Source organism: Pectinophora gossypiella, chromosome 21 (assembly GCF_024362695.1).
Source record: "Pectinophora gossypiella chromosome 21, ilPecGoss1.1, whole genome shotgun sequence".
Taxonomy (NCBI): Eukaryota; Metazoa; Arthropoda; class Insecta; order Lepidoptera; family Gelechiidae; genus Pectinophora; species Pectinophora gossypiella.
The window spans coordinates 5,174,214-5,190,415 of record NC_065424.1 but is presented as its reverse complement, the minus strand read 5'-3'; the positions used below and the strand labels follow the sequence as shown (position 1 = coordinate 5,190,415).

At 41.7% G+C, this 16,202-nt stretch overlaps 1 protein-coding gene across 1 annotated transcript in view; it reads left to right on the top strand.

Annotated features, from left to right (window-relative positions):
* Positions 1-16,202, top strand: part of LOC126376496 (uncharacterized) — a 46,691-nt gene that overhangs the window by 13,311 nt on the left and 17,178 nt on the right. Inside the window, exons 5-8 of the mRNA XM_050023925.1 lie at positions 3,783-3,980; positions 4,670-4,767; positions 5,232-5,379; positions 5,773-5,885. Coding sequence (XP_049879882.1) covers positions 3,783-3,980; positions 4,670-4,767; positions 5,232-5,379; positions 5,773-5,885 — 557 coding nt within the window. The remainder of the gene's footprint in view (positions 1-3,782; positions 3,981-4,669; positions 4,768-5,231; positions 5,380-5,772; positions 5,886-16,202) is intronic.

The following is a 16,202-nucleotide window of genomic DNA, read 5'->3' as shown; positions in this document are numbered from 1 at the left end:
ATGGAAAAAACGAAGTAAGAAGTGAAAGCGATTACGGGGCATGATTCTCCTAAACTCCGGCATCCCCAAAATTCCCGTTGCCCAATATTCATGCAAGCAATTAAAGTTACCGATTGACATGAACATGAATATGGAGAAACACCTGTACATCTCTTCTACGGTGGTCTCTTCCCATGAGAGGAGATGTTTATTGAGACCACCCTCATCTTCAGCGCGTGTTTCTAAATATCTCAAAGCATATCTATTATACTCGGTAACTAAATTCTGTATTATGGGCAAATCCCACACTTGTAATACTATGTCCGTGGGGTCAGAGACATTGCAGGTAGGACCTGGACTTCTATTATAAATTTCTTCTTGGCCAGAAAACGTGGAAAAATCATCTGACCAAGAGAAATTCTCCAAGTCTGCAATGTCTCTGGCCCCACCACCACCTACATCCAAATTAACTTCCCCTCCATCCCTATTCCCCCCCACAACCAAATTCCCATTCCCCATATCCCTATCCCCCATATCCCTATCCCCCATATCCCTATCCCCCATATCCCTATCCCCCATATCCCTATCCCCCATATCCCTATCCCCCATATCCCTATCCCCCATATCCCTATCCCCCATATCCCTATTCACCAATGCCTCTCCCACCATATCCTCAGACCCCATATTTTCTAACATGTCCCCCTCTGCGACGTCCCCCCCTTCCTCGAAGTCTTGGGAATAAGTGAAGGTATCTTCACTTATTCCCAATCCTTCGAGGAGTCCTACCTCCTGATGGTCTTCTACGTCCTCCTGAGTCTCGCCTAACTCCTCCTTATCTATTATTATCGACCGTAGTCGTCTCGCCACGGCCAGAAGTTGGGAATCGGTGGGCTCTCTCTGATAATCAACTTCCTCTTCTTCTTCTTCGTCTTCACTTTCTACATCACCGAACTCGTCGTCGCTGCCGGAGTCGTGACCAGCCAGCATTTCTGCTATCTGCTGGTCACGCAAAGGCAGCGCACGACGAGAACGACGACGTCCTGCCCGCGGGGTGGTGGGTGGTCCCGCACGCGGGGTGGTGGATGGTCCCGCACGCGGGGTGCCACCAGGATACCGCAGGAGGGGTGTCTCTGGTGTCACAGCCGGCTGCCATATCTAAAAGCACCATGCATCTCACACCAATACCTCCACCAACCACAAATAAGTCAAACCCTGGCAAATACACTAAATGTCCGTTCTTGAGTTTTGATCTGCTAAGTGCGAATTTTCTTACAAAACGATCCAGAAAATTAGGCGTGAAAAGGTAATTGTGAAAAGAACAACTAATATATTTTACGAAAAATATTTGTCAAAGTCATTCATTACACATAACACTATTTACTAATAAGCCTTTGAAAAGAATAAACCTAATATTAGCAAATATATATCATTACCAACACCAACATTGGCCATGAACATACACAACAACTAATCTTTCATTCACCACGATAAAAGAAATTAGATGATTCACGCTAAATATTGTCAAAACTAGCTATCGTGTACCACCTTAGACCACATGTCCCCGGGTGAGAGCCTTCAGCGCATACATGCTCATTTACCATTAGGTGAGATTTTGGTCAACGCGAGGTTATTTTATTTAAATTTATAAAGTGTTATAAAATAAAATAGTATACTGCCATAACCATAATCGATACCCAATCCTCCAGCTTACAAACAAACCAATTTTAAAATAATAATAAAACACTTTATCGCACACAAATTACAAGACATTTACAGGAGAAATTAATAATAAAAAAAAGTAAGTTAAATAATATAAGTATCTTACCCGCAGTCTTCCCGAACCAGTGCGCTCGTACAGCACGCCGTCACCAGCCTCATCCACCCTCAGTGTTCCACCCGGCGTGCGGGCCACTGGCAGCGCAGGCACAATATGTCTTTTAGACATTTCTAAATTTCCATAAAAAATAAAAAAAATATATTTGATCAATTATTGCAGAGCATAAAAACAAAAACATCGGTAATCAATACTTTTATAATAGGTACTATTGTGTTATAGCATATATTTTTTATAAATTAATATAATATGTAAAACAAAACCCTAAAAATATTAAGTCAAAAATAATGCTGTAATAATCTATTAGATTGTACCAAATTATCATTACGGTACCCTAAAACCAACTGACAGCCCGAGTAGCGGCCATCTTGAAACACACACATACAAACATAGATATTGCGCATGTGTGCGTAAAAACCCGGGGAACAAATTGAATTCAAATATAAATCGCTAAAATGATGTTTTTTCTATAGATCTAATAACAAAAACGGGTTGATAATGATATTTGCAGTAAACTTATAGAGAAATCCGGTTAGCTTTCTTATAAAAGTAGTAAAATATCGATCGAATAAAATTACGCGCGCGAAAACTCGATAGAGAACCATATTTTTGTTTCTCGTTTTTATGGTAGTGAAATTATATTATTGATCATATTTATTGATAATCACATTATATATAGTATAAGGATGTAATAAATAATAACAAACACTTACTTTATGTGTTAAATTCGGCCAATATATCATAAAATCAGGTCCGCTTTCAAAACACTTTTCACTTTCACCACGGCAAGTTTTGAATGGTCATATTTTATATTTTTTTATATGGCAGAAGAAAAAGTTTTGTTGTCTATGGATAGGTCATTTCATTCTGCATTCATTCATATACAATTCACGCCACTTTGTCCCTTATTGGAATTGTAATAAGCAATAATATCGGCCAGGGTTACCTGAACGCCTTTCGGCGTTCACGGTAAGCGGTGCACAAAAAACCCGAACGCCAAAAGGCGTCCGTGGGAATCAAGAGGTTAAATGTCTTTATTCTTATATTCTAGGCTGAATTTTGATGTTACGTGGTATAGTTTCTTTGTCATTGCATGATTAGCTTTACTCTATAGATGCTTCTCTAACTAGTTCGGTGGTCGAACTGAGTTGTCACTGTTCAACTTCCTTTAAACGTACAACTTCACGCAGAAGCGTTATCACGCGATTTCTGTGCAGTTGCGTCTCATAGCCAAGTGTGACGCGACTCACTGAGTGTTCATAAACGAGGCATTAGTTGCAACCGCCGTACTATAGAGATGTCAGTGAGCAGTACAGTCATGAGCAATATCATGTACCCACTTTAGAACCCTGTCGCACTATCATATTTGACATTTACTGAGTCTTACGGTTTAATTTGTCAAAAAAGTTAATGTAACATGGTTTCAAAATGTATACAGGGTGTTAGTGACATCGTAACGAAAACTTTGGGGGGTGATTGAGGCCATGATTCTGAGTTGATATCAAGTGGAATTTTCTGTCGCAAAAGTACGGAACTAAAAATAATTAAAAAAACACACAAAAACTTTCATGAATATTCAGACTGAAAATTCCACTTGATATCAACTCAGAATCATGGTCTGAATCATCCTCCTCAGTATTCGTTACGGTGTCACTAACGCCCATACCTACTTGTATGGCTACCGTATGTACTTGTGCGGGGTGTAAGTGACATCGTAACGAATATGAGGGGGATGATTCAGCTGATTATTCTGAATTAATATCAAGTGGAATTTTCCATCGCAAAAGTATAGAATTGACAATAATTTAAAAAAACTAAAAAAATATCTTGAATTATGAGACGAAAAATTATCACTTGATATTAACTCAGAATCATGGTCTGAATCATCCCCCTGAGTATTCGTTACGATGTCACTAACACCCGTTATATGTACTCGTGACTATACATAACCGTGAGTAACTCCCAACAGGGCACAAGCGCTGCGTCCTCGCCGGCCAACCGCCGCCGCGCCACCACTGAGATGTCGTCTCCGCTGCTCCGCATCCCCCTGGAGCGCGGCTGGAGGCGCGAGCTGGTGTACCGCGCCGCGCTCGACGCGCACCAACGACGCAACGCAGACATATACTACTACACGCCGCAGGGGAAGAAGCTGCGCTCCACCAGAGAGGTGAGATATACAAGCGCTATGGTCGATGGCGCCTCGGTCAAATAACACGTGGGCTACTTCTGTCGACATACTACTACTATCTGTCTGTAATACTACTGTCTTCTGGAGGAGGCCGCTGTGGAAGAGGTAATGTAATTAGGAAATATATTTTTTTCCAGCCAAGTAATTAATGTCACTCGAGGCAAAGTTACACTTCGGGGCAAATCGCTTGTGGTTCTACATTGCTACATTGCGTTGTTGGGGGATCTTCTTCAATCGTGTGGGTTGTGAGGCCGAGTACCAACCTCATCAACCGTGGGAACCCGGTGGGAACATATCACAAAAATTACTTTGTGATCCCTAGTTTGGTTAGGACATTACAGGCTGATCACTTGATTGTCCGAAAATAAGATGATCCGTGCTTCGTCGGAAGGCGCGTTAAGCCGTTGGTCCCAGTTACTACTTACTGATGTAAGTTAGTAATCGTTACATGAGCCATGTCAGGGACCTTTGGCGTCTCAATAATAACCCCGGGTTGCTGAGGTTGGTAATCCAGCTCACAACCCACACGATAGAAGAAGATTCTATTCCCCACCTGGACCTCAGGATCGTGAGCCGTATTTTCACCAGCATCTGGTAAATAAGTATTAGAGCGCAATATAATTATGTTATATTCACATGTATTAATTGATTTTACGTTTCATTTCCAGGTGGCAGAACATTTGTCCGGCACAGGACTTACGCTAGACAACTTCTCATTCTTCAAGGAACCACTCGGCATTGATGACCCAGAGAAAGAAATCATACGGTGAATATTTAATATGCCAATCTTCTATACAGGGTGTCAGTGACATCGTAACGAAAACTTTGAAGGATGATTCAGACCATGAGACTGAGTTGATATCAAGTAGAATTTCCTGTCGGAAAAGTCATGAGAATTTTAGTAGTTCAGTTCTATTCTTTTGCGACGAAAAATTCCACTTGATTGCGACTCAGAATCATGGTCTGAATCATCCCTCAAAGCTTTTGTTACGATGTCACTAACAATTATGAACTTTCGTCAAGAATAAGAACCAAAATTATTGTGTGTCGTATGTACATATTAAAGCAATTAATCCGTGGGGATGGCCACTTATTAAATTTCTTGAGTTCGACAATGTATGCTTAGTATACACGGGGTGTCTTCGCGCCGGACAGTAGGGCTTGAATAAACGAAAATGTATCGGTTATGTAATACGCACACGTAACTCTAGTCAAACGTTTGTTGCGTAGTGACGCCAAGCTGATGCGGCGCGTGGAGTCGCCCGTGTCTGCGCCGGCGCCGGCCGCGCCGGAGGGCAAGCGCACGCCCAAGCCCAAGCCGCCCAAAGGCGCCAGCCCCGAGCCCGCCACGCCCAAGTCGCCGCCCGCTAAGATTAAGGTATGTTTGTATAGTTTGTTTTCTTTCAGCTAAAAATATTGCTTGACGTCATAAAGAACCCGTCATGACGTCATATAGAGCGGTAACTCTCCGCCCCACACCAATTGGGTAGTTTCCAAAGTCAAAGATAAGTTATGAATTTAGTGTACTAAATAAAGACGTTTTCTTTTTTTCTATTTAACTTATTTATGAATTTTAATAAAGAATTTGTCAAAAGTAGAATCTGTTGAAAGCTAACTATTCGGGTTGTACCTCTGCCTACCCCGATTGGGATATAGTCGTAAGCTTATGTTGTAAACCGCGAATCTCACGTGTGTTTTGTTTTGTATCCTTTGAATAAATTAATATTTATTCACATAAGAAAACAAATTCTAAAATCATTCACGTCCTCAGGTGAAGTCAGTGGGGTCCCGGCTGAGCGGCAGCGGGGCTCCGCCCCCGAGCCGCCCGCCGCGTCGCGCCGCGCCGCAGGACAACAACAACACCTCGGCCTGGAAGAAACCCAGGTACGTGGCTATAGGGACCCACGGACCGGTAACTAGGAGAAGTTGGCGATACTCACAATACTCAGTGAACAGAAATAAACATGGATGCATTCTTGTGATTCAAAAATCACGCTACGTAAATCTTATCCCGGCTTCAGAATCATATTGCGCGCGTTTTAGCGGCAAATTTTCTCATCATCATCAGCCCATTAACGTCCCCACTGCTGGGGCACGGGCCTTCCCTATGGATGGATAGGGAGATCGGGCCTTAAACCATCACGCGGGCCCAGTGCGGATTGATGATTATTAACGACTGCTAATGCAGCCGGGACCAACGGCTTAACGTGCCTTCCGAAGCACGGAGGAACTCGAGATGAAAACTTTTTTTTGTGGTCACCCATCCTATGACCGGTCTTTGCGAAAGTTGCTTAACTGCAACAATCGCAGATCGAGCGCGTTTACCGCTGCGCCACCGAGCTCCTCAAAAAATGTTTATTATTAAAAGACGCCACAAACAAAAACATTATTAAAATGGTCATAAAACAATTAAGTACAATAAATCAAAAAGGATGTTCGTCGAAAAGATCATAAGGTGGTGGACGTCCTGAGATAAAAGGGCTTCACTCAGCACAAGTCGCGGCGTGAAACACGACGCTGGTGTTATGTGGACCCTGCTTCTAGTACGGCGAGGGACTTTGTTTTGCGTAGTAATTAGTTACTCCAAATTGATGTGCCAACTTCTCTTTCTTATTGCTTCGTGATCAGAGAAACTTTAAATAAACTTTTTATCTATATCAAGCCTAACAAATTAGGTATATTTTAGAGAAAACAATATTAATGCGTTTCGAATACAACAGTATATAACAAAGATTTCTAACGTTATTTCCTGTGCCAGAGACTTCTAGTAATTGATAAAGGCGGTCACGAACTATTGGTAGTATAGATAGTTTTTCAATACCGACTGTCAATACTGTCGTAGCCTGTCGATTAGCAACACTAGTTTATAAGTTATAATTATAAGCACTTTAGTGTTTAAGTATGCATTACATTGTAATACCGTGTCAAAATGTTGGCCCATTTGTAAAAGGTCATCAAAGTTTGATTTTGTTCGACTTTATCTATGAAAATGTCTACTATGACATGCTAAAGAAGTGAAATATTATTGTGATGGATATTTAGAATGATCATGTTTGGATTTTGGTCGCGTTTTTTTTTATATAAATAATATAGCGATCAGGATACGGTATTGTGTTTTTTCTAGAAAAGGTACGGTACCTTTTCTAGAAAAGGTACCTTCTCTTTGAATTAATGAATGAATGAATGAATACTTTATAGCACACAGAATGAATATAAAGAAAAACTAATAGTGGGCACAGAGTGCTTTTTCATACAAATTCCATAGTAATTTCGTGTTTTGACGTTTAGTAAAAAGTAACTGATTTGAATAGTTGGAAACTAGCCTATTGGTGCGCGGCGGAGTCTTCTTCTATCATGTGGGTTGTGAGGTGGATTACTAACCCCATCAACCCTGGTGTCAGGGTTACTATTGAGCCGCCAAAGGCCCCTGACATGGCTCATGTAACGACTACTTACTTACACCAGTAAGTAGTAACCGGGACCAACGGCTTAACGCTTGGCTTTATAAATTTCATAGTAATTTCGTGTTTTGACGTTTAGTAAAAAGTAACTGATTTGACTAGTTGGAAGCTAGCCTATTGGGGCGCGGCGGAGAGTTACCGTTCTATCTATCTATCTCTATCTATGTCAACCTAAATTCATAGCCAATTTTGGACGTAGGCCTCTTCCATGTTTTTCCACTTCCGACGATCTTGGTCTATCGACATCCAGCCATATCCTGCGTGCCGTACGATGTCGTCTTTCCATCTCTTTGGTGGTCTTCCTCTCGGTCTTGTGAATGCTCGTGGGCGCCACTCCAACAATCTCCGGGTCCATCTTTCTTTGCTCATTCGAGCAATGTGTCCCGTCCATCTCCCCTTGCGTTCGGCAATTACTTTTACCACATCCCTAACCTTGATTTTAGATGAGAACCCAAGTAATTCTCTTCCGGTCACGTTCGTTCACTGGTTGGCTGGAAGAAATTGCTGCTTAGCAATAAGGCCGCCAGATTGTACTGTATCTATCATCATCTGTGTTAATTTGTTTTGTATGTTGTGTCAATAAAGTATATTTGATTTGATTTGATTCTACCGTTCTACACGTAATTCTTTATTCTATGCTATAATAAAAAAAAAACTACACCGAAGACAAACGGTCACCAACTCTTGTAAAACCTGACATGATAATTCCATGTATCCAAACAAACGATGTAGAGGATTGCTACGCAGTCCCGACATTCTAAACTAGGGGAGGGCTAACTGACGAGGGCCTCGCGCCAGCAGTTAGCCCTCCACTGCGGGTACTGAGCTGTAGCGAGTGTAGTGTCGTGTGGGGCTAGGCAGACGGCCCCCGCGGCGGCTGCGGCCCCGGCCTCCGCGGCGCCGGCCAGCGCGGGCCCGGCGGCCCCCGCGCCCCCCCCCCCGCGCCCGCGGCCCTGCCAGCCCCGCCAGCCCCGCCAGCTCCCACCACGCCGCCGCCGCTGCAGTCGCGCCCCATGACGCAGCAGTCGCCTGATATTAAGGTTTTTATAATAAAACACACATCATTTATAATTATACGTTGCATGCATAATTTTATAAATTAAATATTGCACTTTCAATAAGCCTTGGCCTTTGATAGACTGGAATGGAAAATGCTACACCGACAAGAGCGTGGCTATTAAATTGATGATGATGACTTTCAATAAGGACCAACAATTGTTCAATCTAGTGTAAATCAAATAAACACGACTACAAGTTATTTCTGTGGTTTTCGTATATTATTTTTAAAGATAAAGGACATTTGCTCATTTGAATATCTTCTTTTTAGTTCCTTTGTATAGAATGTGATTTTCTTCGACAATTCAATTTTCAATTCATTTTCTTTAATAGAAACACTCTTTATTTCTCATTTCATTTCACGACACCTCGATTTCTATGAATTTCAATCCGTGTAAGTGTCTCATAAGAATGTGATCTTTCACGTTTTTCGTGGTTTCATACAAGCGACATTGTAGAGGTGTTTTTTTTTTAAAAATCTGATAATCATATCATCCATTGTCTAGAAAGTGTAGCCGTGGTAGCCCAGTTCGTACAACGCTTGCCTCTCACTTTGAGGTCGCAGGTTCGAATCCAGCACAGGCCTAAACCAACGATTGTCGAATTTGTTTTCGAATTCATGTTTCGATCATAAATGATTAACACGTGCTCAGCGGTGAAGAAAACATCGTGAGGAAACCCACATTCCCGAGAAATGCTTTTTATGGGTATGGGACCTAACCTGTGTTGGGCTGGTTTTTCCTTCGCGGGTTGGAAGGCAGTTGTTTCTGTAAAAACCGGACCTGTCAGATCTTAAGGTTAGGTAAGCGGAACCCTGTGAAAAACGGGATGATGCTAGGAGATGATCACTCGATTCAATGGACAGAGAGATATCCTAATGAGCATTGATAACATGGTGTGTTCGCAGTCCCCCGGCCAAGTGGTGCAGCCGTGCTCGATGACGTGCGGGCGCGGCGTGCCCAGCCTCACCTGCGGCGCCTGCCTGTGTCTGTACCACCCCGCCTGCGTCGGCCACACCGGACACACCACAGGCACATTCTTCTGTAAGGTGAGTGATCACTGCAACCATAGAGATTTTTTTTTAGTTTTGGTTTTCCCCGAAGGGTAAGGCAAAGGGAACTATGCCCATAAAGCCATGTCTGACGTATTTTTTTTCTTGATGATTAATGAAATTATGAAAGGTGATGATGATGAAACCTAAGCCCCCACCCTCGGAGTAGACTCCTACTCCGAACCCAAACGAATTAACTCAAAAGTCCGCATAAACTTTGAGTTATGAAGCGGCTTCCCGGCACGAAGCGAAAATAGGCAGATACACTTTGTTCATTGAATACTCCAATATAATAACACTCGCGAATGTCTTCCGACTAACTTAATGCGATCATTAACCACAAAACACCACTTCGTATTAATTATTTAGATTACTCAATGAAGAAAGCAACTATCCCGTTCCCGTTTCCCGCCGAAAAGCCGCAACCATAGAGAATAAAGTCATAAAACCGAATGTCCGTCAATAAAGCAATAAGCTCGTTGTTGGCAACATCCAACAATTTTTTATTTTTTACTTTTTTAATCCATAAAATAGCAATACTTTTTTCCCTTCTTCTTCTACGATCAACGAACTGTGTAATAACGTAAATTGTGTGTGCCTAATTAATTAATAAAACAACGTGGTCAACCCAAAATCGCTGTATTCTTTACCATCTTATACACACCAAGCAGAGCACAACAACACCTGTGTGCGACACTCGTCCCTCTATGCAATGGAGTCCCGGAGTTTTGGAAGGCGTGTGCGGACATTATTCTAAATTAATAGTTTAAACTAATTAAGTGGAATTTTCCATCGCATAAGTATAGAATTGAAATTATAAAAAAAATAATTGCGACGGAAAATTCCACTTGATATTAACTCAGAATCGTGGTCTGAATCATCGCCCTAAGTATTCGTTACGATGCCACTAACAGCCTGCATAGCATGTTTATGTTATCAGTGTTGCCCTCTGGGTAAATTTTCACTGAACCCTGGCATTTTTTTGGTGAACTGCGGCACCCATATACCTTTATGTTTTCCAACTGAATATTAATTTAATGTGTGTATATTTTAATGTTGTAAATGTATATGTGTGTCGTAGATTTAACCCAAATAAACTTTTTTATTATTATTATTTGTATGCTTTTGGAAGGCGTGCGTGGGCCGAAGCCAACACGTAGAGGCCCCTTAAGACAGTTTAATCTAAATGTGGTGTGACACCAACCGGCGATTATCCCTGTATGCACTATGGGAGTGCACCCAAAGACAATCCCGGTTCGTGTAGGACTATTGCAGATTAAGGGAACAAAGGGAACTGGGCTATTGGGTTGTGGGTTAGTGGACCGGGATACTGGAGCTATGGGCGACTATGGCGCCTGCTCGACCAATGTTGGTAAACATGGATAAAATGAGCAGGCGGTGACTCGCCACTCACTCGATGGGCCATCTATCTAGCCGATTATTATTATTATTACCCCCTCCCCCCCAGAACTGCCGCAAGTCGTCCCCCCCGCCGTGCGAGCCCCCCCCGCTGGTGCACAAGTCGGGCGTGGCCGCGGCCGCGCTGCCCGCCCCGCAGCCGCGCCGCACCCCCGCCACACACAAGAAGGATAAACGAGTCTTGTTGAGGATGAAGGTTGGTTACCATTAACGGCTGAGCGTTGAGCTCAAGATCCGGAGTTCTCAGATCTCAGAATCCCCTTGGTTACATACCACAAAAATTACTTTGTGATCCCTAGTTTGGCTAGGACATTACAGGCTGATCACCTGATTTTCCGAGAGTAAGATGATCTGTGCTTCAGAAGGCACGTTAAGCTCTTGGTCCTGGTTACTACTTACTGATGTAAGTACGTAGGAGTTACATAACCAATGTCAGGGGTCCCTGGCGGCTCAATAATAACCCAGACACCAGTGTTGAAAATGAATTAAAAAAAGGTTTTTTTTTAATTATTCTTATTTTTAACGAGGCTTTGAGTGATCATGCTAACCTCATAGGTGGTTTCATGTACCTATCCCTTAGACAAAGGATTGGTCAACCAGATACTTAATATAGACTAAAAGCCTTACATGATAGTGGCTTTGCCAACCAGCAATTGGCTTCTCCGTTGCCAAGGGAAATCGCACTATGACAGCGAAAAATCCTTCTCATACATACATACATAAACTCACGCCTATTTCCGGCCGGGTAAGCAGAGACTATAGAATTCCATTTGCTTCGACCCTGACACACTTGTCTTGCTTCCTCCACATTCATCAATCGCTTCATACACGCACGCCGGTTCAGAGTAGATCGTATTAAACCTTTTCTACGGACATCTCCAATTTGGTCATTGTAAGTCTCGCGTCTAAATAATAAGAAAGTGTTTATAAAAATATTATTTATTTATTATAGGTTATCAACATGATAATCAACAGTACATGTTTTGACACATTGGCCCCGATTCCTGCAGACACCGCCTAATTTTATTTTAAGGTATATCCGTCATTTTCATATCCGTCGAAAAGGAAAGGGACGGATGATTCACAGCTCGTAATTTTAGGAAGAATGAGTAAATGAATGAATAACCCGGACGAATCAAAAGGTACGTCGCTGGTATGCAATCCGTTTGACGTGCTGTCTACTTAACTGTGTCGGGTTATTGACTGATGTAAAATTTTTAGACGGTTGGTTTAGATTTGTGCTTAAATTGACGTGTGTTCCATAAATTTTATGCTTGTCGATCACCCGTCCCTTTCCTTTTCGGTGGATAAGAAAATGACAGATATAACTTAAAATAAAATTAGATGGTATTTACAGGAATTAGCACCATTAGCACATATAAATACGTAATTGATACCACAATTAAAGATAACGACAACATTCATGAACTCCTGGTTGCAACTTAACAATTTGGTTTTACACAAAGTATTATAAGATTTTTAACACTGTTGAAACTAATTATATTTATAATGTACCTCCAGGTGGCCGGCGGCGGTCCAGACGGCGAGCGCGTGTGGGCAGTGGCGAAACCCCAACCCGTCCCCATCCCCGTACCAGTCCCCGTCCCTAAGCCAGCAGCGATCCCCAAACCCACACCGGTCCCCAAACCCGTCGCCGTCCCCAAGATGATAGTCCGGCCGGGGCCGGCGTCCCCGCGAGCGCTGGCGCTCCGCCCCACACTACCCCAGTCGCTCGCAGTCATCAATGGGAGACGGTTTATAATCGTGCCCAGGAGTATGGTGCAGCCTTCCGCGCAGACGCAGTAAGTTCTATACAGCGTGTTAGTGACATCGTAACGATTACTTTGAGGGATGATTGAGGCCATGATTCTGAGTTAATTTCTAGTGGAATTTTCAAATAAAAATTATTTTCAAATCTATACTTTTGCGATGGAAAATTCCACTTGATATCAACTCAAAATCATTGTCTGAATCATCCCCCTCAGTACGATGTCATTAACACCCTGATTTTTGAATAATTATGTATGTAATTTTCATGTTAAATTTGAACAACGCCATCTATATTATTTTTGGGGAATGTAGCCTGGAAAGTCCCTCATTGTGATTATAAAAAGGTAATTATGTAATATATTGTTTCAGATAACAGCTGCCCCAGGTTGCTTGCACAGCAACTTCCTAGCGGCGGTATACAAGTTTACAATTATATTTATTGGAGATGTATATTTTATTTTAGCATAAACATTACTAAAATGTGCACCCGTCACATCGAAGTTGAAGGTACAGGGATGCCAAAAAGATGCTTCGAATAAGGTTTTTAATTCGTTTTATGACAGACAAATCACGCCTAAACCTTATTCGGGTTGGCAGAGTTAGAAATAGTAAGGGGCAATCACGTGGGGTTTTTAGAAAGAAAGAAAAATATATTATTTTCGGACACAGTAAAAAGAACACTTAAGATTAAAAATGAAATATAAAATAACCAAATTCTTAAATAAAACACATAATAACGGGTTCTTACCGCGTTTAAAGTAGGGATGTGAGACTCCCGATATTCGACACTGTTGCAAGTGCCATGATCACGGGATGACCCGAACCCACTATTATGTGTTTTAATTATGATAATAACCGCGTAAACTTAAAACAATGCAAAATTAAAAATAATAAAAGCAATAACAGGTAGATATTAGCAACTTTTTAATCCCCTATGCATGTGGCATTAGATTCAAATTGAAAACGTTGCCTAGTAGCGTATGAGCCGCTTTAAGCTGTAAATTTCGGATCAGATCGTGCGTTCAACGATAAAATAAATACAAGTGATATCTCACTAAGACCCCCTGTTATATTTTTTTTTTCCTAAAGCCTTTTTGAATTTCAATGGCCGCTAACCTAACGACCAGTTGTTCTTTTTTGCCTTTTTAAATGGTACATCACTGGCTCTGGATAGCCACGAGTATATGTAGCAAAGTCATTTATTTCGCGTGTGTTAAAGTTCCCTTTCCATAAACATAATTGTAAATATTTTTTACAGTTTGACAGATTCCGGTTCGTGACAAGATATCACGATATTATGCAATAATGTTATGAATTTACAATAAACATAAATAGGGTATAGGAGGAGCTCGGTGGCGCAGCGGTAAACGCGCTCGGTCAGCGATTGTTGAAGTTAAGCAACTTTCGCAAAGGCCGGTCATAGGATGGGTGACCACAAAAAAAGTTTTCATCTCGAGCACCTCCGTGCTTCGGAAGGCACGTTAAGCCGTTGGTCCCGGCTGCATTAGCAGTCGTTAATAACCATCAATCCGCACTGGGCCCGCGTGATGGTTTAAGGCCCGATCTCCCTATCCATCCATAGGGAAGGCGCAAGGTGCCCCAGCAGTGGGGACGTTAATGGGCTGATGATGATGATGAGAGTGTATACGTCCCACTGCTGGGCACAGGCCTCTCAATCAACTGGAGGGGGTATAAAATAAAAATGTTTATTTCAGTAACTCGCACATTAATCTATAGGCTAGGGCTAAGACCTAGTAGGTATGCAAAGATACCTGTGTCAGGTGGCCTCGCTCTTCTATGTCTATTAACAATATGAAAAGAAAGGCGCTTAATCTATAAATACAAGATGAAATATATATATAGTATGTTGTGTTTGCTGCTAAGATCGGCCGGGATCGGGATATGTATATATCCCTCCAGCCGTATTCGGCCATGGCGACAAGTCTCCAATCTAGGAACGCCTAAGATGCGCTCTTATATGGCTGACGTAACCGATCTTAGCAACAAACAAGATGAAATAACGTAGTAAGCACGTCTGCACTCTGTGGCGGTCCGGGGGGAAGTGGAACATACTCCACCATCCCACACTAGAATTTACAATCATATTTAAAAATAAAACATTAGCCTATTTTGTAATGAATTGCAATAAAACGTACAAATCACGCAGTGTCTTTTGTCGAATAGTTTACACAAGATAACTGTTGGTGTGTCGATACGAGCAACCAGCAACTTAATTTGGCAGGACTAAAACTAGCTTCATCTCTTTCTTGTACCTATTGTAAGTGAAGGATAGCGCTAGTTTGAGATGTCAAACTAAAGTTAGGTTAAGTTTGTGTGCGGCTGCATAGGAACCATTACCAGCCTTATAGCTTATAATAATTGTCCCCGATACCTGCAGACACCTCCTAATTTTATTTTAAGTTATACCCGTCATTTTCTTATCCGCCGAAAAGGAAACGAAAAGGAGACGTATGATTGACGACTGTTAAATTTAAAATGAATGAATAACCCGGGCGAATAAAATAGGCATCTCGCTCATATGCAACCCGGTTGACGTGTGCTGTCAACTTAATTCTGTCAAGTTATTGGCCTTTTGAATTTCTGCCTAAAATTGACTTGTGTTCCATAATTAAAGCACATAATAACGGGTTCTTACCGCGTTAAATGGGGATATGAGACTCCCGATATTTCGACACTGTTGCAAGTGCATGTTGTGTGTGTCCCCATTTAAACGCGGTAAGAACCCGTTATTATGTGCTTTAATTATGATAATGGCCCCGATTCCTGCAGACACGCCTAATTTTATTTTAAGTTATATCCGTCATTTTCATATCCATCGAAAAGGAAAGGGACGGATGATTCACAGCTCTTAATTTTGTGTGCGTCAAGCTAGCGGCCTCAAAAAAAAAATGGGCACGAAAAAATAATTTGACCATACCAAAAAATAGTACTCTTATTGAAAAAAAAATAGTACCTGTTGTAAAAAAATTAGTACCATCACGGTTCTGGATTTATAGCCATGTTTTATTGCACTTGCTAGCTTGACGGTGAGCGCAATTTGGCGAGAGTTAACGACAAGGTCTTTCGCTTTGATTTAAACGCCAAAAAATAGTACCGAAATAGTACTCACCCCCTGCAAAATACCGAAAGTAGTACTTTAACGGTTAAAAAGTTATAAAGGCAGTTCTTTGATCCCGCTAGCTTGACGTTTTGAAAATACCTATTATCTGGGGAATGCTTGCATACTTCAGTTTGTAACTAATGTCAATAACTCGTATGAAATAGTACTCCCTACCATCATAATTTGGACCTGATTCTCTTTGTAGAAATATGTCAAAAGTCATTATAACCTATGTCATACATTTATCAAGACAAGTACAGTCGCGAACAAAATTATTACACATGGTCAAGAATGTTGTCAGATTTTAGTATTTTTCCCCATTT